This window comes from Salmo salar, chromosome 06 (assembly GCF_965601325.2).
Source record: "Salmo salar chromosome 06, fSalSal1, whole genome shotgun sequence".
Taxonomy (NCBI): domain Eukaryota; kingdom Metazoa; phylum Chordata; class Actinopteri; order Salmoniformes; family Salmonidae; genus Salmo; species Salmo salar.
The window spans coordinates 86,737,031-86,761,752 of record NC_138296.1 but is presented as its reverse complement, the minus strand read 5'-3'; the positions used below and the strand labels follow the sequence as shown (position 1 = coordinate 86,761,752).

Sequence of the window (24,722 nt, the reverse complement as noted above, 5' to 3'; positions counted from 1 at the left end):
AACGTCACACTATCTATCAACTACTTCATCCTTAGATAATAGGAATCCACATTGTTACAGTAATCCCCTCTGTCCCCGAGCCTGGAAGCCACTTTTAGATCCACTTCTGTGCATTTATAGAGACGTGTGAGCCAGCCTCACTGTGCTCCTGATCTGTTGGCATGGCTGTACTCCCGGAGCCTCCAACTTATCAACCTCCTCTGTTCTTTTTGCAGAAACTGGAGGAGGAGAAGGACAAGAAGGAGAAGGAGCGTGCAGAGTTTGAGCGTGAGCGACGGGAGCGGGACAAGGAGAGGGAGCGTGAGAGGGAGCGACGGGACCGCGAGCGGGAGAAGGAGCGTGAGAAGGAGAGGGAGAGGGAGCGCGAGAGAGAACGGGAAAGAAGTGAAAGAGACAGAGATCGTGACCGCAACCGGACGAAAGAGAGAGAACGGGAGAGGGAGAGGAGCCGCGACAGGAGCAAAGACCGCAGCCACTCCAGGTGGGTGTTTTAATAAAGTCGTAAATCACCTTGTAAAGGAATGATTGGTATGTAACTAGGTTGGTGATGTTGCAGAGAGGTGAGTCGCGACAAGGACAAGAAGCGTGACCAGGAGGATGAGGAGGAGGTCTATGAGAGGAGAAGGCTGGAGAGAAAGCTCAGAGACAAGGAGGCAGCCTACCAAGAAGTAGGTACACACACCTAGTAGTGCTTCAGGGTTGTAAACTAGTGACCTACGTGATTTGTGTAGATCCGATGAGAATTTGGGGCGGGGGATGGACAGTGGGAGAGTGGAAAGGCAGTTTGCACGTCCCCTGAATGATAACGAAGAGGTAGGTGAGAAGCCTGACCACGGGGTGAGAAGGTGATGAAGCGTACTTCATGAGCCGTAACCGAAAAACAACTGGCATTTGGAAAGTTAGGTGAGGGAGGAAGTATCTTGCTAGATGGATTGAATTCTCCGTTAGCTAGCCAGGTAAATGTTGAGCAACATTAGCCAACTTAACTGATCAAATAATTGATTTTATGGTGTGAAAATTACAGTAGCTTGCTAATAAAGTCAGACAGCTAACGTTAGCTAGCTAACGTTACAACATCAGATGAGCTAACATTAGTAACCTAACCAACTCGCTATAGTATTAACTGTTATACAACTCATTGCCGTTATAACGCGTTAGTTGCTTACTGGATCCTGGCAATCTGTGTGAAATGTTAACTAGCTAACGAACTAACTACTGTCTGTTAATAATGTTTTCCCTCTACAGTATGTGGTTAATTTTCAGAATGAGAGAATTAGGTGAAAATGAAGCATTGCTTGTTAAACAAGTGGATTTAGGGATGAAGTGGAGCTGGGCCTGGCTTAAGCTTGATGCCACTATAGAGGTGAAAGGAACACCACACACTCCCTCTTTCTCACTTTTTCAGTCAGTGGATAAAAGGGGTATGCCAGGTGTACTCTCTGCCTGAAAGAGATCAATTATGCCAACAAAGGGTATCTTTCTCTGCTGGCACGTTGTAGAACAGATGTCCACAGGCAGAAAGTGTACAATGTAATAATGTGTAGCCCAAAGATATTGCTTTTGTTGTGTTGAACTTGACAGTGGTGCGTGTGAGTGAGGGGGAGTTATTTCATTTTTTACTCAACGTTATTTTTGCTCCAATGTAGCCTTGTGCACTTGATCGATGTCTACTATAGTGGCCACTATAATAGAGCAAAAATATGCCTGTTTGTTTCATTCTATTTCTACTTTAAGATGTTTTTTCCCCCAAGTGCAATATTTAGATGTGTGTGGTAACAAAAGGCTGTCATGGTAACAAGCGTTTTATTTTAAAGACTGTCATGGTAACAAGCGGTCTATTATAAAGGCTGTCATGGTAACAAGTGTTCTATTATAAAGACTGTCATGGTAACAAGCTTTCTATTATAAAGGCTGTCTGGTAACAAGCGTTTTATTATAAAGTGTCATAGTTAACTGTAGTGTATTGTTTTTTCTCAAGACTTAAGAAAAGTCTAGCAGGAAAGTCTAGACAACAAATAACATTGGATTGCTTTCTTGACATTTTTTAGCTGTGAGTTAGGTTCACATTAACCACTTTTTAATTTACACACAGAGACTGATCATGTAGATCATATTCTTTGTTGTTTAATTAGTTAACCTGCATTTCCACCTAGCAGGGATTTATTGCATGTTTCAGTGCAACTAAAAAAGTGTCACCTGTTTGGGCCCTCAGCAGTTTGCATCCCTGGTGCTTACAGTTGAGTGTGAGCATGATAGTGTGTGTTGGCTGTGAAATGTTGCTAAATGTCTCGTGTCTGTCTTGAAGCGCTTGAAGAACTGGGAGATCCGCGAGAGGAAGAAGGCTCGAGACTACTCCAAGGAGTCTGAGCGGGAGGAGGAGCGTAGGAGAGAGATGGTAAGAACAAACCCTGTTCTCACACAGCTCTCCTGGGTTGTGTTCTGTTGGGAGAAAACATTTTTTAAACGGGTGGAGGGGGGTACAACCTGAACTTGTCTAATAGGAACGCCAGTGTTCATTGTCCGTAGCAAAACGTTTTGTTACGCTGCGCCCTACTGAACAGCACCCAGGTTTACCACTGAGCCTGGCCTGATGGGTCCTACCATTGACATATTCATATGCACGTGTGGGTTTGAAAGTTAAAGCCTTTAATGTTTGGGCTACGACGTTAAATCAAATAGACCAAAGTGAATCGGCTAATGGCGTCATCGGGTGTCTTCTTCTACAGACTAAAGAAGGCAAACGTCTGAAGGAGTTCCTGGAGGACTATGATGACGACAGGGATGACCCTAAGTTCTACAGGTGACCATAATGAAGTTGAACGTGACACAGTGGATGCTGGTCCCCTAGGTTTACATACTATAGAAAACAAATCTGAAAAGGAGATCTAATGTAGTTGATAGTGGTTAAAGGCCTGAAACGTCGACATTATTACACGTTTTTCTATAGGACATTTAGGAAGAGAAATAAACAGCCCTACTTCCAACATTTGGAAGACATGTGCCAGGGCCACTGTTATATAAGGTGTTGTTCTGTGTGCCGCCCCTAGGGGCAGCGCGCTGCAGAAGCGTCTGCGAGACCGGGAGAAGGAGACTGAGATGGACGAGCGCGACAGGAAGAGAGAGAAGGAGGAGCTGGAGGAGATCAGACAGAGGCTTTTGGCCGAGGGACACCCCGACCCCGAGGCCGAGATACGCAGGGTGAGGGAGAGAGAGTGTGTGTCTGACTGTGTGTATGCCTCAAGGTCATTTACTTCTAAGATCTCATTGTCTATATGTCTGTGTTGTAAACGGGCCTCTATTCATCTGGCGGTCATAAACATTAGGTGTGTGTCTGTGTGTATCCACATTCCTGACCGTGTATGCCCCTTGTATCACTGCTTCTCTTCTCGGATTGGTCCAGATGGAGGAGGAGGCAGAGCGTCTGCGCCAGCCCCCGGTGAAGCTGGAGCCGGATCCTGAGGAGGAGCGGGTACACAAGGCCCCACGGGAGGACCGGGACCGCCGAGGAGACCGGGAGAGAGAGCGAGGAGACCGGGAGAGAGAAAGGGAGAGAGAGCGAGGAGACCGGGACAGAGAGCGAGGAGACCGGGAGAGAGAGCGAGGAGACCGGGAGAGAGAGCGAGGAGACCGGGACAGAGAAAGGGAAAGGGAGAGGGAGCGAGGGGAGAGGGACAGAGGGGACCACCATCCCCACCTCCACTCAGATGACGACGTGGAAGAGGGGGAGGAGTTTGACGACGACGACCAATCGGGGTCCAAGCCCTGCCTGAAGCCCACACTGCGGCCAATCACGGCGGCCCCCTCTGTGTCGTCGGCCAGCGGCGGCGCCACCCCCAACACGCCCGGGGACGAGTCACCATGCGGTATCATCATCCCTCACGAGAACTCTCCCCCTCACGAGGCCCCGCCCCCTCACGAGGCCCTGCCCCAGGAAGAGTTCCGCCCCAAGATCGGCCTCAGTCTCAAACTGGGTGAGTTTTGTCTGTGAGACTGGAGGGAGAAGCTCGGTCCAGAATCATCTGGAGATATAACTATACACCTACTATATTGCTAACTAACTACCAGGATATGTATGATATCTGTTGTGTAGGTCCACTGAAGTGTCTCAATCCCTAATGAATAGGAAAGATGGGAACAAATCAGGAATAAGACTCTTTACCATTCATTTTAGATTGAGCCATATAGCTAGTTTGCCTGACAACCTTTTCTCATTCAGAGAATCTCCCGATGCATTAGCTTAATTTAACTAATCTACCAACCTATCATCTCCCTAACCCTACCTCGAATGCAAGCACGTCACAAGCACAGACCACGCCTCGTTGTCGTGAAATGATGACAGATACACGACATGGCCAAAAGTACGTGGGCATCTGCTCATCGAACATCTCATTCCAAAATCATGTGCATTAATATGGAGTTGGTCCCCCATTTGCTCCTGTAACAGCCTCCACTCTTCTGGGAAGGCTTTCCACTAGCAGTTGGAACATTGCTGCGGGGACTTGCTTCCTTTCAGCCACGATGGTATTAGTGAAGTCGGGCACTGATGTTGTGCGAATTATGCCTGGCTCGCAGTCGGCGTTTCAAATCATCCCAAAGGTGTTAGATGGGGTTGAGGTCAGGGCTCTGTGCAGGGCAGTCAAGTTCACCCACAACAATCTCCACAAACCATTTCACTTTGTGAACGGGGGCATTGGCATGCTGAAACAGGAAAGGGCCTTCCGCAAACTGTTACCACTAAGTTTGAAGCACAGAATCGTCTAGAACCCTCAAATTCAACTCTGGACCTTGAAGTCAGTTTCACTGCATTTTTTTCATTGTTCCCCTCTAATCAGGGACTGATTTAGACCTGGGACACAATTATCAGGTAGAACAGAAAACCAGCAGGCTCTGGACCTCATAGGGTAAGAGTTGAGTACACCTGGTATAGAATGTCATTGTATGCTGTAGCGTTAAGATTTCCCTTCCCTGGAACTAAGGGGCCTGAACCATGAAAAACAGCCCCAGACCATTATTTCTGCTCTACTAAACTTTACAATTGGCACTATGCATTGAGGCAGGTAGCGTTCTCCTGGCATCCACCAAGCCCAGATTCGTCCGGCAGACTGCCAGATGCTGAAGCGTGATTCATCACTCCAGACAACGCGTTTCCACTGCTCCAGAGTCCAATGGTGGCGAGCTTTACACCACTCCAGAGAACGCGTTTCCACTGCTCCAGAGTCCAATGGTGGCGAGCTTTACACCACTCCAGAGAACGCGTTTCCACTGCTCCAGAGTCCAATGGTGGCGAGCTTTACACCACTCCAGAGAACGCGTTTCCACTGCTCCAGAGTCCAATGGTGGCGAGCTTTACATCACTCCAGAGAACGCGTTTCCACTGCTCCAGAGTCCAATGGTGGCGAGCTTTACACCACTCCAGAGAACGCGTTTCCACTGCTCCAGAGTCCAATGGTGGCGAGCTTTACACCACTCCAGACAACGCGTTTCCACTGCTCCAGAGTCCAATGGTGGCGAGCTTTACACCACTCCAGCAGACGCTTGGTATTGCACATTTATGGCTTGTGTGCGGCTGCTCCGCCATGGAAACCCATTTCATGAAGCTCTCGACGAACAGGTCTTGTGCTGACGTTGCTTCCAGAGGTAGTTTGGAGCTCGGTAGTGAGTGTTGCAACCAAGGACAGATGATTTGTACACGCTGTGCGCTTCATCGGTCCTGTTCTGTGAGTTTGTGAACATGAATTATAAACCCTGTGCTTTTTATTATTATTACATAAACGCTTCAAAATTCACAAAAAGTGGTGTTAGCTAAGGAAAATTATGTCATAGAACAAAACGTATCAGATATCCTCAGCCTGTGTTAACCTCTGACCTTATTTTTGGCTTTTATCAACAATACCAAAAACTACAAAAACATTATTTCCCCCAATGAACCATGGCAGAATTTAGTGCCTACAAAAAGACACTTACTGTTGCTGTCTATATCAACTAAATGTAACCGTCCTATTTCAGTCAAACTTTAAAGGTCCGTTGCAGTCAAAAATGTGTTTTACATTTCCACACTGAGATTAGAATAATACAGTGAAATTGTGAAAATGATAATGCCATTTTAGTGTAAGAGCTGTGAGAAAAGACTGCCTGAAATTTCAGCCTGTTTTGGTGAGATGGAGTTTTGGCCTGTCTGGTGACGTCACCAGGTGGTAAATTAGTTAATAGACCAATAGGAAAGAGTTCCAAACCTCTGCCAATAATGGCTAGTTTAACTTTTTCCTCCCCACTCAGACAGTCCTAGCTAAATTCTTGCTTGAGAAATTGCTCTTTGCAAAGAGCAGTTTTAGCATTTTAATTAAATCGCAGTAAGGTACTTAATTGTTACCCAGAAATGATATTGAGATAAACATGGCTGCATTTGACCTTTTTTAAGACTTTCTTCATGGAGCAAAATATCTTTCTCTCTACAGGAGCCCCTAACGTTACCAGCCCCAGCCAGCCCAATGTGGCCATCAAACGCAAGAAGCTCACTGTCGACAGTGTCTTCAACAAATTCGACGACGAGGAGGCGGACGAGGCTCCCCGCAAGCGCAAGCTGGTGCCGCTGGACTACGGTGACGATGACAAAAACCTCCAGAGCGTGGTGGACGGTGCCTCAGGACTGGCGGCCATCAAGGGCGCCAACACTGAGGAGAAGCGCAAGCACATCAAGAGCCTGATCGAGAAGATCCCCACGGGCAAGACGGAGTTGTTCTCTTACCCGCTGGACTGGTCCGCCGTGGACTCGGTAAAGATCAAAGGGATTGGGATGAGGGATAGAATGTGGCGGTACCCTGGTTTCTAGGCTTGCTGCTCTCTTGCCAACTGATTCCATAAGGTGTTGGCAAGAGGGCCGAAATGGACAGGAAACCAGGCTAGAGTGGTGGGGCGACCAGGCTAGAGTGGTGGGGCAACCAGAGGAGATGTGGTGGAGAGACCAGAGAGTAGAAATGACACTGGCGGGTTTGATAAGTCCAAGGGAATTGGTGATATAGCCTTTTTTTCTACTTTGACAAACCATAAACATTTTGATAATGTTTCCCTACAATACTGATAGACGTCTCTGGTGCAGTGACTAAAGAACTGTATGTCTGACTGTCTATCCTTCCCAGACTCTGATGGATCGACGCATACGCCCCTGGATCAATAAAAAGATAATTGAGTACATTGGAGAAGAGGAGGCTACGCTAGTGGATTTTGTCTGCTCAAAGGTGTGTAAGCTTGATTGTGATGCAATCTACTGAGGGAAGTGGGTGTTCTTGGTATAGGAGTTAATTCTGATTCATTCATTTTGACCTCTTATCCCCAGGTGATGGCTCATGGCACACCACAGGGTATCTTGGATGATGTTGCCATGGTGAGTATCCCAAACAAAGATACTGCAAACGTTCTCAAAATGGTCTCGGTTCAGTTTAAGCTTATTGTTAAAACTACATTTGATCATTTTTGATGCCCTAAAACGTACTAATTCATTGATTCAACTGAAATGCTGTTTCTTTACACCAAGGTTCTGGATGAAGAAGCAGAAGTCTTCATAGTCAAGATGTGGAGGTTGCTGATCTATGAAACAGAGGCCAAGAAGATTGGGCTGGTGAAATAAGAAACCCAAGAAAGCACAGAACGAACATCCAACTTTTTCTAATAGAGTAATCCGACTTTAGTGTTGTTAGTCACCAAAAAAGACTGCTTCTCCATTCAAGCAGCCTAAAATCAAAGAATGGGCTCATCCTAATACCCCAACAATGGCTTTCTCCTACGGACAATATTGAGCTCCCGGTTTCTCATTATTCCAATAGACTCTGGTACATGTCCCTCTACTGCAGCTGCTGACTGTACAGCCTACATGTGTATGTGCTTGAATGACTTTGACTAAGTGCTTATTGAAGATGCATGCAAGCAACCACTTGGACAATGGCCTGACTACAGTCTCTTGGCTTGAGTTGGCTGTCCCAAGGGTTGGGATGGAGCTGGCAGATAAGCAGCTAACGTTTGAAGAAGACAACATGGCTACCAAGCTGTGGGAAGGAGGTTCACTGAAAGGTATCTCACTGGTCTCAGTTTGTCTATAGTTTTGTGATATTAGTACGTAGAAACATCCACAACTTCTATAACATCTCAGATGCTTAGTCATTGGCATCTGCTGAAACTTCTGTTTAAGTGGAGTCGGTTTGTTTTTGTATTACAAACAATACTTTCTAAAAATGCTATTTGAGGATGATGGGCCAGATACTGAACGTTAGGTCTTACTTCCTGACTTGTGATTGATTGGTTGGTCTCATACTGTAACACCTGACAGAACACTGTATAGGAAAGGTTAATTTGGAAGACAAGCTGAAATGATTGTGATTTGTGAAAACATTGTCTCCATTTTTTTTTTTTTTGTACCAGTGGAAATTTGTTTTGAATAAAGATGATTTTCTATAGTTCTGTGTACTTGGTTTTGTCAATAAAGGTCTTGATCTGGCCAAGTGCAGAAATCAATAGAATAGAAAGTAATTGTTAATGTTGGATTCTGGGTTAAACTTGGAACATTGCTATCCTAGAGACATGAAACATCAGAAGTAATACTATAGTATCTGAGGGGTGATAGAGAATGGTTGTTACATCAGAAGTAATACTATAGTATCTGAGGGGTGATAGAGAATGGTTGTTACATCAGAAGTTAATGGTTATCTGTAGGAGACAGATGGCTTTGGAATGTGCTGGGTGGACAGAAGGTAGTGACAGGATTGCTATAGGTGATACGGGTGGAGAGCTTTGAATTAGACATCAAGGGGCTCGAGGTCAGATCACATTAAGGGAGAAGGAATGGTTTATTACTTCATCTTCCTGTCAAACCATAAAATATGTAAGGATTGGAGTGTGTGTGTATGTATATATATATATATATATATATATATATATATATACACACTTGTTTGACATCAAAGTAAACTAGGGGGCTTGTTCAATTTGATGCAGTATAATGTGAATATGATTCCCTATTCTACACAATCTGACCACGGCTGCAATTCATTAGTCTGGTTATCATTCCGCTCCTTGCCAAACTAAACATTTGGTATATGACAGGGAATACAAAGACTGGAATGTTAGCTAAACAGACTGGTACCCAGGCTAGCAATCGATACCAAACTCCACATAGTTGCCAACAAAGTCATTGATCAGAACTTTATTGATGTCATGTGAGCTACACAAGAAAAATCCTACCAGTCAAAATACATATTACTGGAAGAGCACAAGTCCCCCAAACCAGACACACACCTATTATACCTTTTCCCTCTACACGCATCACTTCCTGTGACCAGCAAGAGACCAATCACCATGGATACTGAAGACACTGGGGCAAGAAGAAAGTAAAAGGCCAATGCTTGTATACAGTTTTCTGCATATATGGGTATAATTGATCCAAATAGGTGTTGGTACTGTAAAATGGTTACTTACTGGTATAGTTTGTCTTAACATTTCATTCTGTCTATTTCTAGACCTGAGTGGATAGTGATACACGTTTCCATCTTCTGAGAAACCCCTCTTAATTGACAGGGACATTTGCAATTGAATACCCCTGTTTTTGGAATATGAGAGTTACACATCTGTTGGACAATGTGACTATGGCCAGGTCTGCCCATCCTTCTCTCTATTGTCTTCCCATCATCCCTTCTCTCAGGGCTGACGGACTAGTCCTCTGCTTTAGCCTCCATCTCTCCATCCTCATCGTCTCCATCCACCTCTGCGTTCTCCCGCTTTAGCCTTTCCAGCTGACGGGCCAGCTATCTCGTCCATGTCCGTCACCACATTTAGCAGATGCTCTTGTCCAGAGCCACTTATAATCAGTGCATTCAACTAAGGTGGGTAAAACAAACATATAATTGTAAGTAAAACCTTAAGCCGCTAACTGTAAAATCAGTGCTAGTAAGAAAAGACGGTACAAAAGTCAAGTGTATTTTATTTACATAGTTGGACATGACACATTTGCTTCATGAGAAGTGGCCTCAGAGAGAGAAACCACCTTCCACATAGTACTTTGGCATTCTACACTACTGGCAAACTGATCACCCGTGTCTCCATCGTTTTCCCAGCCAACTATCTACTGTAACGGTATCCTCAGTCTCACCTCTATCTGGATGTTAAAGACGCACCTCTTCTCCTCGATCCTTTCTTTGATGGCCGCCATGGCCTGGTTGAGAACCGACAGGCCCTCAGTGCGCTCCAGAGTGGTCGTGGTCATCACGTAGCGTGGCGGCGCCATCACATTCATCTAGGAGGAGAAAGCACTCGAGCGGTCATTGAACACCGTCAAGAAAGTTGGGGTCGACCACAGAAAGAATGACATAAAATAGATATATCATTAAATAGATGATACTTCTATGGGGTTGACACGGGCACAGCCACATGCTTGATAGGGTACGAGAGCTCCTTGATGCAATCTACCTTGATTGGCATGGTTTCTGTCGAGCAGCTAAGCCCCACCCTCAGGGCGTCTTTTACGGCGTTGATGCCCTCATACCCGTAGCATGCCACCTCAATGTCTGCTAGGAAGATGGTACAAATGTATTGTTCAAATAAATATGGTGCCATGCCACCATGTTTACAGTTCAACACTTCAGACGAGTTCAACATGCCACTCTGGAGTTAAAATCAATTTCCATATTGGTGTAGTAAAATGTTATTTTAAACATCAAATGTGGAAATACCAACCCAACAGGGCTTCCTAAGGTAGGGAATGAGCACTACCTGAGGCAGACCTGTTGGGTTGAAACACGTTGTAGTATGAGTCCTGCTGCAACCTTAATATGCTTATCTGCTTTTACCTTGGAATCATTTTATATAGTTCACTTTATTATCTCTGCAATGTACAGGCCTTCTTTACTTAAAAACAGGATCCATGCCATGTACAGGCCTCCTTCTTTACTTAAAAACAGTATCCATGCCATGTACAGGCCTCCTTCTTTACTTAAAAACGGTATCCATGCCATGTACAGGCTTCCTTCTTTACTTAAAAACAGTATCCATGCCACGTACAGGCTTCCTTCTTTACTTAAAAACAGTATCCATGCCACGTACAGGCTTCCTTCTTTACTTAAAAACAGTATCCATGCCACGTACAGGCTTCCTTCTTTACTTAAAAACAGTATCCATGCCATGTACAGGCTTCCTTCTTTACTTAAAAACAGGATCCATGCCATGTACAGGCTTCCTTCTTTACTTAAAAACAGTATCCATGCCATGTACAGGCTTCCTTCTTTACTTAAAAACAGTATCCATGCCACGTACAGGCTTCCTTCTTTACTTAAAAACAGTATCCATGCCATGTACAGGCCTCCTTCCCCCTCTGATCCTCTAACGTGTGTGTAGTGTATCTTAATGTTGATTGTGTGGTCGCCTGTTAATGTTGTCGATGACCACGGCCCTCTCCTCGTCTGTCAGGTCCAGCCCATCCAGAATGGCAGGGTCTCTGGGAATTTATGAACGCACCCTAAGAATGACAGATCTTAGTCTCATTGTAAACCTCATTGTCTGATTTCCCACTCTAGGGCAGATCCAAAAACATATTCTGCTGGCTCCCATATTCTCTTTTCACATTGTCCTTTCCAGCCTGGTTCCAGTTACTATGGTGGATGTGCAACCAGGCCAGCCTAGTACAGTTTGGCTCAGTCATGTGAAAAGGTTATAGGAAGAGTCACGATACAATACAGCCTGTTTGAAGACGTCGTAAGCACCGAATCCCGGACGCTTGTCCTTCTCATCAAACACCCAGGCCGTGCATGTGAACAGACTCTCCAGCTGCAGGTCTTTAGTGTACTCCAGCACCTCAGCCACGTGACGAAGAATACTGTACACCTGCCACGCCATAAGATATTTACACTCCATGTCCCTTCTGGTCAAGAGGGGAATACTCATGTTAGCCTGGTCCCAGATCTAGGCCCGATTTCATAAAGCGACTCAGAGTAGGAGTGCCGATTTAGGAACAGGTGCCCCCCTGTCCATTCATTATGATTTAAAAGGCAAAACTGATCCTATTTCAGCATTCCTACTCTGAGACACTTTATGAATAGGGCCCCTGTTCTTGCTGACTCCTTTGGTCATTGTCATCTATCGTGGAAAAATTACAAACTCTGTTATACACCTGTGCTGTATAAACCTTAAAGCTGTACATTTCCACTGTCTGTTTCTTTCATGTTAGAAGAAGCCAGTGTTTTTCCTCTGTTTCTGAGTAACTTGGTCACACGGCCAAAGACAAAGAGCCTCTGAGTGACCAGTTTTTGGTCCATCCTGTTTTTCCGTATCTTTCCAAGGGCACATCTGTGTGGAGATATGAAGACAACAGCTAGCTTGAGCAGCAACAACAATTTTATCAGCAGAAAGGAGTAACAACACTGGCATTATCACTTGTTTGCACGCTATGATCCCACCATGATCTCACACACCTGCTAAACTGACACGTAGACAGAGGTTGTATTTCCCTATAAAGGCTGAGACCCAACTCTTGTTTGAAGGGCTCTTAACTCTGCACTGTTGTTGAGTGGATTGTTAACCAGCTCCAGATTTGCAAATCTTATAATTAAAAAGTTGTTGTTTGAAGAATCTACAGTCTCTTCCTTTCTGGTTAGAATTTCCACAACACATCCTAACCACCATAGCAGTAGGCTACACTGCACAAATATATCTGGGACCAGGCTACACAATCGTCTGAGAGTTTATGACATTGTTGGAACAGAATGATAGAGTTTGTACATTACAGCATCCTCCGGCATGTGGCTGAGTGCCGACGGTCAACCTGACTTACGGTTTTACATTTGGTGAATTTGTCTCCACATTTGATAGCCTCCTCTGGCGAAACTCTTCTCTTTGATGACTCTACCCTGCGGAGAGTTGACATTGACAAATATCAGAGATGTTTTTGACTTACCAAAATTAACAAGATGTGTACACACACAATCTTTATTTCACCGACCAGACCCACTCAAACCCCACCTCACCCTTCTCTTTGTCCACTCGGATGACCACCACACACTCATTGCGACTGATCCTAATGAGCTTGTTGATGGAGCGGATACGTTGACGTGGCAACTCGCTCAGCAGGATCATGCCCTCAATGTTGTTGTACTCCAGCAGACTGACGGAGATGGAGCGCACGTTCCCCATCAGCACATCCTCCACCTCAGGGAACCGGTGCTGGTAGAACCTACAGCTAACGTTCAGCATCGCTGGGAGGGAAACAGTAGCATTGAGGTAAATATAATGAAACCAGAGACATTTTAAATGTTGAGATATGCTATTCCATTTACTTACAATGGGTTTTTAAACAGGCTTTGATGAAACTCTAGCAACTGAATAAAAGATCAATGGGACGTACATTTGGTTGGACCGTCACATCAGATAGCACAATACATGGAATAGCTACATTCTTATTATTTACTAATTATAATTGATCTTTTGTCAATAATTCTTGGTTACAGTAAAAGTGTAAAAATGTCTTCAGTCTGATCTTTAGTCTTGGAAGTACACTATAAAACGCAACATGCAACAATTAAAGATTTTACTGAGTTACAGTTCATATGAGGAAATCAGTCAATTGAAATAAATAAATTAGGCCTTAATCTACGGATTTCACATGACTGGGAATACAGATATGCTTCTGTTGGTCACAGATAACAAAAAAAGTAGGGGTGTGGATCAGAAAACCAGTCAGTATCTGGTGTGACCACCATTTGACTCATGCAGTGTGACATCTCCTTCGCATAGAGTTGATCAGGCTGTTGATTGTGCCCTGTGGGAATGTAGTCCCACACAGGTAGCCTAGTGGTTAGAGCGTTGGGCCAGTAACTGAAAGGTTGCTGGATCGAATCCCCGAGTTGACAAGGTAAAAAGATCTGTTGTTCTGTCCCTAAAAAAGGCAGTTAGCCCACTGTTCCCCGGTAGGCTGTCATTTTAAATAAGAATTTGTTGTTGACTGACTTGCCTAGTTAAATAAAAAAATTCAATGGCTGTATGAAGTTGCTGGATAATGGCGGGAAGTGGAACACACTGTCTTACACGTTGATCCAGAACATCCCAAACATGCTCAATGGGTGACATGTCTGAGTATGCAGGCCTGGAAGAACTGGGACATTTTCAGCTTCCAGGAATTGTGTACAGACATTGGGCCATGCATCACGCTAAAACATGGTGATGGCGGCGGATGAATGACATGACAATGGGACCCTAGGATCTCCTCACAGTATCTCTGTGCATTCAAATTACCATTGATAAAATGCAATTGTGTTTGTTGTCTGGAGATTTTATCTGCCCATACCATCACCATGGGGCATGTTCACAACGTTGATGTCAGCAAACCGCTCGCCCAAACGATGCCATACATGCTGAAACTGGGATTCATCCGTAAAGGGCATACTTCTCCAGCGTGCCAGTGGCCATCGAATGTGAGCATTTGCCCAATGATGTCGGTTACGACGCCAAACTGCAGTCAGGTCGAGACCCTGGTGAGGACGACAAGCACGCAAATGAGCTTCCATGAGACGTTTCTGACAGTTTGTGCAGAAATTCTTTGGTTGTGCGAAACCCAGTTTCATCAGCTGTCTGGGTTGCTGGTCTCAGACGATCCTGCAGGTGAAGAAGCCGGATGTTGAAGTCCAGGGCTGGAGTGGTTACACATGGTCTGCGGTTGTGAGGCCGGTTGGACGTACCGCCAAATTCTCTAAAACGACATTGGAGGTGGCTTATGGTAGAGAAATTAACATTCAACAGCTCTGGTGGACATTCCTGCAGTCCAATTACACACTCCCTCAAAACTTGACATCTGTGGCATTGGGTTGTGTGACAAAACTGCACATTTTAGTGTGGTCTTTTATTGTCCCCAGCACAAGGTGCACCTGTGTAATGATAATGCTGTTTAATCAGCTTCTTGATATGCCACACCTGTCAGGTGGATGGATTGTATTAGCAAAGGAGAAACGCTCACTAACAGGGATGGAAACAAATTTGTCCACAACATTTGAAATAAGCTTTTCATGCACATGGAACATTTCTGGGATATTTTATTTCCTCTCATGAAACACTTTACATGTTTATATTTTTGTTAAATATATTTATATTTTCTGTAATTCAGAGGTCATCTGTAAAATAGACCTTGGTCTCAACATGCCTCCCAACATGCCTCCCACACTTCCTTCCCGTGTGGTTTAGTACGCAACAAGGACAGTTCCATGACAGAGATTACATTTTGTTGTGATATTTCAGTCTAGCGTTAACTAATCATACCTCCATGTGCAAAAAAACTCGAATCCACATTGGTCACACCTGTATGTTCTCACAGCAGATATCTCTAACTGCACTCAATTGCCATAGCACATATTTTTACACCGACAAGAATGAGTTGACAGATAAATATCCTCTTACTGTATTGCCATAAAGTAACCCAGCTTAACGTGATTACATTAGCGCACACATTGGCACATGCACCTAACTAGCCAATGAACTCTTCACAACCCCGGCAAACAGCTGTTTGTTCGCGGTGACTGGAGTAGACGTCTCACCTGTATCGTATAGTTACGGAACAATATGGTGTAATGTCCTGATTTTGTTTTTCTCAAATACTTAGCTAGCGAATTGGGCCCAATTGCTACAACTTCAAATTCATGTGTGCTCGTTTATAGACCCGGAAGAGAAAGCGCCTGGGCAGACAGGCGCAAGCGCAATAGCTGTTAACAACACAGTCACATGACTTCTAACCAGCTGATGTATTTTCGCACTAGAAAATCATGATCACGACATCGGTTACAAACCTGTCATACTCAAGGTGTAATAAAAATTGTGCAATAGCTTTTCTTTATTATTAGAGATATCTGTTAGCCGTCTAGTCATCCAGACGGAATTGAAGTACAAAGAATTGAAGTACAAAGAACAAGATGTCAGGAAAAGAGAGGATCGACGTATTCCCCTCTAGAATGTAAGTAACGTTAGCTAGCTAAGTAGCTAGTTAGCATGTTTGACATTTTTAAGTAATCCAAGCAATCTAGCTAGGTTTGCGATTTTATGCTCCCCAATTTTATATGAATCTACATCGCCTTCTAGCTCAGATTACCAAACCCCTTTTGAAGACTCTCGGATCAATAATAACAATTAAAAAAAAAAATACTATATATATATATCATACATACGTATGTCGACACCCCTTCAAATGAGTGGATTCTGCTATTTCAGCCACACACGTTGTTGACAGGTGTATACAATCGAGCACACAGCCATGCAATCTCCATAGACAAACGTTGACAGGAGAATGGCCTTACTGAAGAGCTCACACTTACAACTTGGCACTGTCATACGATGCCCTTTCCAACAAGTCAAATTTCTGCCCTGGTCAGCTGTAAGTGCTGTTATTGTGAAGTGGAAACTTATAGAAGCAACAACGGCTCAGCCGCGAAGTCGTCTGAACTCGGTTCCAACACTCACTACCGAATTCCGGCAGGTAGCCTAGTGGTTAGAGCGTTGGACTAGTAACTGAAAGGTTGCAAGTTCAAATGCCCGAGTTGACAAAGGTAAAAATCTGTTGTTAACTCACTGTTCCTAGGCCGTGATTGAAAATAGAATTTGTTCTTAACTGACTTGCCTAGTTAAATAAAGGTAAAAAGAAGCAAAGTCAGCACAAGAACTGTTCCTCAGAGCTTCGTGAAATGGGTTTCCATGGCTGAGCAGCTACACACAAGCCTAAGATCACCATGTGCAATGCCAAGCGTCTGCTGGAGTGTTGTAAAGCTCACCTCCATCAATGCCTGAACTCACTAATGCTTTTGTAGCAAGTCCCGCAGCAATGTTCCAACATCTAGTGGAAAGCCTTCCCAGAAGAGTGGAGGATGTTATAGCAGCAAAGGGGGGACCAACTCCAGGATTTTGGAATGAGATGTTCTACAAGCAGGTGTCCACATACCTTTGGTCATGTATAATTTTTTAACTCCGTTGTAAATTAGAATAGCAGAATACATAAGGTGCAATTTTGAAATGTGGTGAATCAGCATTTTTTTTCTTATGTCAATCACGCAATTAGCTCATGTCAGCTAACATTTTTCTGATTAGTAAATTAGTCCAGCGCCAGCTATCATAATTTTGTAATCATAGTCGAATTACCGGCCGACGGGGCCTTCATTTGATTTTGTTTGTCAGTCTCACTCAGATATCATTAAAAACGGCAAGCATTTATCTCCACCCTTTGGAAAAATGTGTAGAATTGTAGTTAATTAGCTGTAAAAATGCACATTTTCCTATTCACCCTATAGCAAAATGTGTAGAATTGCAGGAGATAATCTGCAATTTGAGTTAATTTTGTGCAATTCTAAACATTTTGTTACATCATCAGTTGTCACAAAGGGCTTATACAGAAACCCAGCCTAAAACCTCAAACAGCAAGCAATGCCAATGTAGAAGCATGGTGGTTAGGAAAAACTCCCCAGAAAGGCAGGATCCTAGGAAGAAGCCTAGAGAGGAATCAGGCTCTGGGGGGTGGCCTGTCCTCTTCTGGCTGTGCCGGGTGGAGATTATAACAGAACATTGCCAAGATGTTCAAATGTTCATAGATGACCAGCATGGTCAAATATTAATAATCCCAGTGGTTGTAGAGGGTGCAACAGGTCAGCACCTCAGGAATAAATGTCAGTTGGCTTTTCATAGCCGAGCATTCAGAAGTCGAGACAGCATGTGCGGTAGAGGGAAAAAGAGGTTTGAATACCGCAGGCCCTGGGCAAGGTAGCATGTCCGGTGAACAGGTCAGGGTTCCATAGCCACAGGCAAAACGGCAGAAACTGTATCAGCAGCACGACCAGGTGGACTGGGGACTACCAGGAGTTATCAGACCAGGTAGTCCTGAGGAATGGTTTTAGTCCTCAGGTCCTCCAGGAGGGGCGAAATAAAGGGAGCATGCACGTGGGTACGCAGACCTGTGAGCAGCTGCAGCCCCTCATGATGAGTTCAGATTTGTTTGTGGCCCCCACTCCCATCAGTTTCCCATCCCTGTTCTAGCTAGTTGTTAGGCAGAGCCCATTTTGTAAAAGTGCTTTCAATGAATAAAATGGGTGCAATGACAGATCAGTAAGCTAAGGGAGTTGTTAACTAGTTGTTAGCTAGCTAGTTGAGTGCAGCCAATTGTGAGGCCTTTAATTAATGATAAACTAAACCGCTGAATTTTTTTGCATCAATTTGCAAGGGTATTGGTTATTTTGGGGAGTTTTGCATTGTCAATCATTTTAATCCTTTGCCATTTCATGATGAACATCTAAAATTGGACATGTCCCCCTGTCATGTGATGACTGGCCATAATTTCCAAACCACAGAGCTTTTTATGTGCCTTACATGTAGTCTGGGACTACTGTACTTTCCCCAAAAATATTCTCCACAGATTATGACATGTCAAACTACTTAGGCCTACTTACTATGATTCAAATCTGACTGTTCATATTTATTATGGAAGTCCTCTATCTGACATCTGATGACTTGTCTGTGAAGGGCTCAGACCATCATGAAGGCCCGTCTGAAGGGGGCCCAGACCGGCAGGAACCTACTGAAGAAGAAGGCTGATGCTCTTTCCATGCGCTTCCGTCAGATCCTCCGCAAGATCATTGAGGTAATTCAAGGGGGGTTAAAACCATAGAAACAAAAATATTAGACTGGGGAAAACCATGGACATTTGATGGTACACTAATGAGTCACGTTAGCCCAAGATGTACTCTTAAGGAGCCTGCCGTTACTCCTTAAGGTCCAAAGTTATTCAGAGGTACGCTGGCTCTGGCAGCCAAAACAGCCCAATACTCAATCTAAACGTGAATCAGTTCTCAAAGTATGTGGTCCCGTTCTGTGAGCTTCTTCCATTACACACAGGTGTTCGGTGCATGCTATATAGCTAATTAGCACAGGTTGTCCCTCTGTCTTCTGTAAACACATGCTGTAACATAGAGATATGGCAATGTGGAACCCTAACCCTATAAAAGGTGTGTATCAATTTAACCGCAAGCGATTCATGTTCAGAACAATGCTCTCCCGAGAGAAGACGCCTTCGTCCAATGACTCTTATGTGTAATGGACCTCAGAGTCATGATTAAGGGCTAGGGTAAACTCAATATGGCTGCCGGCCTACCCATCACCAACCATTGATTTAAATGGGAATATCTGTTCTTGTAGTTCTATTTCTATGTTTAAAACATTGTCTAATTCCCTGTTTCTTAGTAATATACTGTAAGTTTGTTTTGTATAACAGATCCTAATGTCATCAGGGCCTGACACATTGACTTCAGTCCTTCTCGTTTCCTCTCGCTATCTCTAGACAAAGACCTTGATGGGCGAAGTGATGAGGGAGGCGGCCTTCTCTTTAGCTGAGGCGAAATTCGCTGCTGGCGACTTCAGGTGAGAGGATGTGCATTTGATGCTTTTTATTTAGGCCGTTTGTCTAATGTTTAGTCAATGTTCTCTCATAACATTCTCCTAATGTTCCCACAGCACCACTGTCATCCAGAATGTTAACAAGGCTAAGGTGAAGGTTCGGGCGAAGAAGGACAACGTGGCAGGTTAGCAGCTCTGGACTCACTAGGGATGTTATAAATGGGCCAATTTTTTTTATAAACATACCTTTTTTTTAATCGATTTTTCTTTCATAAAATTCCATGTGAATTCAGCGGAGCTGCCAGCAACGGTTTGGGTCTCACAGAGCGTCCCTTTCAAAGTCAGACGGTTCAGCGTTGCACCTGTACTACCATTACTGGATCTCAGTTCCACATCAAAGTTTGCATTTCTTTCTCATTTAACTTCTCAAAGTATTGTCATACAGAACCTCGCTGCTGTCGCTTGCCTTTCTCTGCTGACGACAGTGACGTAGTGGAGAGTCGGCTCCAAAATAATTGTTTCCTCGACTCCTTGCACGTCGACTACCATTTCTGAGTGTCCACTAGGAATCGTCTCCTAAGATTCAGAATTTTTGGAACGGAGGAGACTGATTGGTTGCCGTACTTCCGAGAACACACATCTTTCATAGTGATCTAGCGAGGGACAGACAGAGAGAGGGGAGGGGCATATTCTAGGCAGGACAGCCTCCAGGCAGACAGTCGGAACCGTACACTAGGCATATGTATCGGCAATCAAAAGTTGTATCTCGCAATGGAATGCTGTATCTCACAACTTCAGTAAGGCAGAGCCTATCATCAATGAAGAGGCTAGGATACTGAGATGAGTCCGACGCAACACTTCTCACACAGTCAAATCAAACTTTATTTGTCACATGCACCGAATACAACAAGTGTAGACCTTACCGTGAAATGCTTACTTACAAGCGCTTAACCAACAGTGCAGTTCAAGAAGAGTTAACCAACAGTCAGGAAGTCCAGGATCCAGTTGCAGAAGGAGGTGTTTAGTCCCAGGGTCCTTAGCTTAGTGATGAGCTTTGAGGGCACTATGGTGTTGAATGCTGAGCTGTAGTCAATGAACAGCATTCTCACATAGGTGTTCCTTTTGTCAAGGTGGGAAAGGGCAGTGTGGAGTGCAATTGAGATTGCATCATCTGTGGATCTGTTGGGGCGGTATGCGAATTGGAGTGGGTCTAGGTTATCCGGGAGGATGCTGTTGATGTGAGCCATTACCAGCCTTTCAAAGCATGTCATGGCTACAGGCGTGAGTGCTACGGGGTGGTAGTCAGGTTACCTTCTCTTCCTTGGGCACAGGGACTGTGGTGGTCTGCTTGAAACATGGGTATTACAGACTCAGTCAGGGAGAGTTGGTCCGCACATGCTTTGAGTACACTTCCTGGTAATCCATCTGGACCCGCGGCTTTGTGAATGTTGACCTGTTTAAAGGTCTTGCTCAGATCGGCTACCGAAAGCATTATCACACAGAACAGCTGATGCTCTCGTGCATGCTTCAGTGTTGCTTGCCTCAAAGCGAGCATAATAGGCATTTCGCTCGTCTGGTAGGCTCGCATCACTAGGCAGCTCGCATCTGGGTTTCCCTTTGTAGTCCTTAATAGTTTAAGCCCTGCCACATCCGACGAGCGTCAGAGCCGGTGTAGTAGGATTCAGCTTTATCCTGTATTGACGCTTTGCTTGTTTGTTAGTTCGTCTGAGGGCATAGCGGGATTTCTTATAGGCGTCCGATGTGGATGTTGCCTGTAATCCATGGCTTCTGGTTGGGATATGTACGTACGGTCACTGTGGGGACGACGTCGTCGATGCTCTTATTGATGAAGCCGATGACTGAGGTGGTATACTCCTCAATGCCATTGGATGAATCCCGGAACATATTTCAGTCTGTGCTAGCAAAACAGTCCTGTAGCGTAGCATCCATGTCATTTGACCACTAATGTATTGAGAGAATCACTGGTACTTCCTGCTTTAGTTTTTGCTTGTAAGCAGGAATCAGGAGGATAGAATTATGGTCAGATATGCCAAATGAAGGGCGAGGGAGAGCATTGTATGCATCTCTGTACTGGTTGCACATGTGACATGCTGGTAAAAATTTGTATAACTGATTTAAGTTTCCCTGCATTAAAGTCCCCGGCCACTAGGAGCACTGCTTCTGGGTGAGCATTTTCTTGTTTGCTTATGGCCTTATAGAGTTGGTTGAGAGCGGTCTTAGTGCCAGCATCGGTCTGTGGCGGTAAATAGACGGCTACGAATAATATGAGAACTCTCTTGGTAGGTAGTGTGGTCTACAGCTTATCATAAGGTACTCTACCTCAGGCAATCAATACCTCGAGACTTCTTTAATATTAGACATTGTGCACCAGCTGTTATTGACAAAAAGACACACATCCCCACCCCTCATCTTACCAGACGGAGCATCTCTGTTCTGCCGGTGCATTGAAAATCCCTCCAGCTCTATATTATCTGTGTCGTTTGTTCAGCCATGACTCAGTGAAACATAAGATATTACAGTTCTTAGTGTCCTGTTGTTAGGATAATCGTAGGTCATCAGTTTATTTTCCAATGATTGCATGTTAGCAAGTAGAACGGAAGGCAGTGAGAGTTTACTCTCTCGCCTACAGATTCTCAAAAGGCAGCCTGATCTGCGTCCTCTTTTCCTCCGTCTTTTCTTCGCGCAAATGACGGGGATTTGGGCCTGTTCCCGGGAGGGCAGTATATGTTTCTCATCAGACTTTCCTCAGGCCTTTATAGCCTATCGTCTAGTTAGGCTATAACACAGAAAATAATAATTTTGTTAAGGATCCCAATTTTGTTTAAAGGTACAGCCTATAGGGAGGAGGTCAGAGAACTGGCAGTGTTAGCTCCTATGATCTTCTCTGTACCTTTTTTAGAACAACATCATGTCTCTCCTAAATGTCTGACCTGTGTGATTCTCCTCTCCCTCATAGGTGTCACTCTACCTGTGTTTGAGCTCTACCAAGAAGGAGGGGACAGTAAGTTGTCTTATCTGCTCCTGTGTTGCTCAGTTGGTAGAGTACGAACGCATGACTCTTTTTGAATAAACCTTCTAAATGGCAATTTTGTTATCATAACATATTAAATAATCTCAAACATTGGCATGGCTGCATTTATGGGAAAATGTTCTTTTAAAAAAAAAAAAATGTTATTATTATTTTTTACAGGTTTAAAGGAAGCTTTGTCTATGCCCTGCTATTGAACAAGTAGTGGTGTTTGTGTCACTACTCACGGTATTCCTTCCATCCTCTCCTTGTTAGGTTATGAGCTGACTGGTCTGGCCAGGGGAGGAGAGCAGCTCTCCAGGCTGAAGAGGAACTATGCTAAAGCAGTGGAGCTGCTAGTGGAGTTGGCCTCCTTACAGGTAGGGGGCACTCTGTCAATGTTCATTAGGTGCCAGATGGAATAAAATAGAATGAAACAGGAAGGGATTTTCCAGGCCTTGGCCAATAAGAACAGCTTATTTTTGTTTTCCCATTGCAAAAAGATAACGTTTTCTGGTGGGTGCACTAAGGACCATGATCCCACGGAGTAAGTCTGTTGGTAAAGACTGTGGTAAAACATGCAATGTATGTCTCACTAAACAACAAAGTCTCATGGTCTCACTTCTTTGATCGACAGACTTCCTTCGTCACACTGGATCAAGCCATCAAGATCACCAACCGCCGTGTGAATGCCATCGAGCATGGTGAGTCCGCCCTGCTTTCGCACAATGACAAAACATGCGCCACATATCAATAATGGCTGTCAGAAGAGATTGTAGGAAGAGAGCAAGATTATTAAAATGTGATTTGAACTGTCCGCAGTAATCATCCCCCGCATTGAGCGTACCCTCAGCTACATCATCACAGAGCTGGATGAGAGGGAACGAGAAGAGTTCTACAGGTAAGTTATATTTCCACACCAACTCCCTCTGTCCATCTCCCTTTAAAAAAAAAAAGTGTCCCTCAACTCCATATCCTTGTCTCTACCCCCATCTTACCGGAGTATCACTGTCTGTATCTCCTAGAGATATATAAAGGGTTCTAATTCAGTTTCTATGGTGTGTCCATAGAGATGGAAAGAGGTCTCATCTTTGTATCTGTGCCATTATGGCATCTGTGACCACATAGCCTCAATGGCGCTGCCTATTTTCATTTTAAACTGGTCAATTTTCTTCTTTTGTTTGAAAAAAAAAAAAAGTGTCACGCTATATTGGTGATTTACTGCCACCTGCAGTGCTGGAGTCCTGAACCAAATGTTGTAATTTATTGTGGCTGCTAGATGAAGGTGACATACAGTAGCTTAAATCCATTTACAAACAATAGCCCATTTATTTAAAGACAATGCTCTAATTATTGGCTGATTTCTCCCAACCAATAGGAATCCCCACCTAGTTAACTACTTTAAATGGTGGAAGCCCTCAATGTCCATGCTAAAATGGGTTATATCTTCAAACTATCTCTATGGCGTGTCCATCTCCTCAGGCTGAAGAAGATCCAGGAGAAGAAGAAGCAGATGAGAGAGAGGACTGAGAAGGAGATCGCCATCCGTCTGGCCAAGCTGGGCCCCATCGCTGAGCCGTCCAACATGCTGACGGAGGAAACCGACGAGGACCTGCTGTTCGAGTGACATGCCGTCATTCCCATTAGTCATCCTATTTCTTCATGTTGTATTGTTCTAAAAAAAAAGTTACGTCTTTGTGTACACCGGTGATGTTTTGTCGTTTTCAGTATTGGAGATGTATCCCTGTATTGAACTATGAGGTTTAAACTTTAAAGTCAGAACTTTGCTGCTGACAGCAATCACATCAGTTCACTGACGATGTTAAATCTGACATTAGTTATCTTTTGAATACTTAAAGCAGCGAATAATATATAGATTAAGTAAAGTAACATGGTTTACATATGTGAACTGTATTGAACATTCCATCTGATTGGGTGAGGACATAGATGGCTATGTAAAGTTCACGGTTTCACCAGAACACTCAAGTCAATGCATGCCGTCATTCTGTACAGTTATAACAGGGTGGTCGTTCTTTTTCCCCAAAGTGTGAGTGTGCTTTGTGGAGGCTAGTCCCTTCCATGTTGGCCCCATATGAGTGGGGTTATATTGAACATAGCAGAATTACATTCTATTTCTATGGCATTGACCCTTTACAGGAGGATGGCTCACATGTAGGTACCTGATCCCCCTGTAACCATCTGCTGTTGCACCCTGACGGCAACCCCACCTGTCAGAGCACTTCATCCAAATAAAGATTCTGTATATTCTTCCAAGTGTCACTTTCTCAAATGAGTTTGATGTTTTAGC

The 24,722-nt window shown here is 44.2% G+C and overlaps 3 protein-coding genes across 11 annotated transcripts in view; 2 read left to right on the top strand and 1 right to left on the bottom strand.

Annotated features, from left to right (window-relative positions):
• The window catches only part of LOC106608217 (RNA-binding protein 25), a 31,163-nt gene extending 22,716 nt beyond the window's left edge, over nt 1–8,447 (top strand). For all 4 annotated transcript variants that reach the window (XM_045721090.2, XM_045721089.2, XM_045721088.2 and 1 more), the window contains exons 8-17: nt 216–481; nt 557–668; nt 2,306–2,395; nt 2,727–2,800; nt 3,048–3,198; nt 3,401–3,971; nt 6,456–6,772; nt 7,137–7,235; nt 7,334–7,381; nt 7,532–8,447. In XM_045721090.2, coding sequence (XP_045577046.1) covers nt 216–481; nt 557–668; nt 2,306–2,395; nt 2,727–2,800; nt 3,048–3,198; nt 3,401–3,971; nt 6,456–6,772; nt 7,137–7,235; nt 7,334–7,381; nt 7,532–7,624 — 1,821 coding nt within the window. In that variant the 3' untranslated portion in view covers nt 7,625–8,447. The remainder of the gene's footprint in view (nt 1–215; nt 482–556; nt 669–2,305; nt 2,396–2,726; nt 2,801–3,047; nt 3,199–3,400; nt 3,972–6,455; nt 6,773–7,136; nt 7,236–7,333; nt 7,382–7,531) is intronic.
• Nucleotides 8,448–9,178: 731 nt separating this feature from the next.
• Nucleotides 9,179–15,696, bottom strand: LOC145850211 (eukaryotic translation initiation factor 2 subunit 1). Of its 6 annotated transcripts, none has more exons than XR_014392745.1 (6): nt 15,558–15,693; nt 13,002–13,229; nt 12,809–12,884; nt 10,453–12,324; nt 10,136–10,279; nt 9,179–9,864 (listed from the first exon to the last, which is right to left on the bottom strand). XR_014392745.1 is itself a non-coding variant. In XM_082977047.1 (6 exons), exons 4-6 carry the CDS (start codon nt 10,462–10,464, stop codon nt 9,733–9,735), a joined length of 288 nt encoding a protein of 95 aa, XP_082833173.1. In that variant the 5' UTR covers nt 10,465–10,553; nt 10,833–12,884; nt 13,002–13,229; nt 15,558–15,694; the 3' UTR covers nt 9,179–9,732. The 6 variants fall into 6 exon arrangements, 5 of the variants coding, with proteins under 5 accessions (XP_082833173.1, XP_082833174.1, XP_082833175.1 ...); XM_082977047.1 differs by having other exon boundaries at nt 10,453–10,553; nt 10,833–12,884; nt 15,558–15,694; XM_082977048.1 differs by having other exon boundaries at nt 10,453–10,550; nt 10,833–12,884; nt 15,558–15,694.
• A 47-nt stretch (nt 15,697–15,743) lies between these two features.
• On the top strand, nt 15,744–24,684 carry LOC106608215 (V-type proton ATPase subunit D). The gene is made up of 9 exons (XM_014206046.3): nt 15,744–15,970; nt 18,517–18,634; nt 19,331–19,410; nt 19,504–19,571; nt 22,364–22,408; nt 22,691–22,794; nt 23,052–23,118; nt 23,237–23,315; nt 23,897–24,684. The coding sequence occupies exons 1-9, from the start codon at nt 15,930–15,932 to the stop codon at nt 24,039–24,041; spliced, it is 747 nt and encodes a 248-aa protein (XP_014061521.1). The 5' UTR covers nt 15,744–15,929; the 3' UTR covers nt 24,042–24,684.
• The last annotated feature ends 38 nt before the right edge of the window (nt 24,685–24,722 follow it).

Coding starts and splice junctions, on each gene's coding strand:
- LOC145850211 (XM_082977045.1), bottom strand. CDS start 10,641: ATGTTGAACTCGTCTGAAGTGTTGAACTGTAAACATGGTGGCATGGCA. Junction 10,280..10,452: donor CAGAAACCATGCCAATCAAG/GTAGATTGCATC, acceptor TTCTCCTCCTAG/ATGAATGTGATGGCGCCGCC. Junction 9,865..10,135: donor TCTTTAACATCCAGATAGAG/GTGAGACTGAGG, acceptor TACCCACCTTAG/TTGAATGCACTGATTATAAG.
- LOC106608215 (XM_014206046.3), top strand. CDS start 15,930: ATGTCAGGAAAAGAGAGGATCGACGTATTCCCCTCTAGAAT. Junction 18,635..19,330: donor TCCTCCGCAAGATCATTGAG/GTAATTCAAGGG, acceptor CGCTATCTCTAG/ACAAAGACCTTGATGGGCGA. Junction 23,316..23,896: donor GAACGAGAAGAGTTCTACAG/GTAAGTTATATT, acceptor CCATCTCCTCAG/GCTGAAGAAGATCCAGGAGA.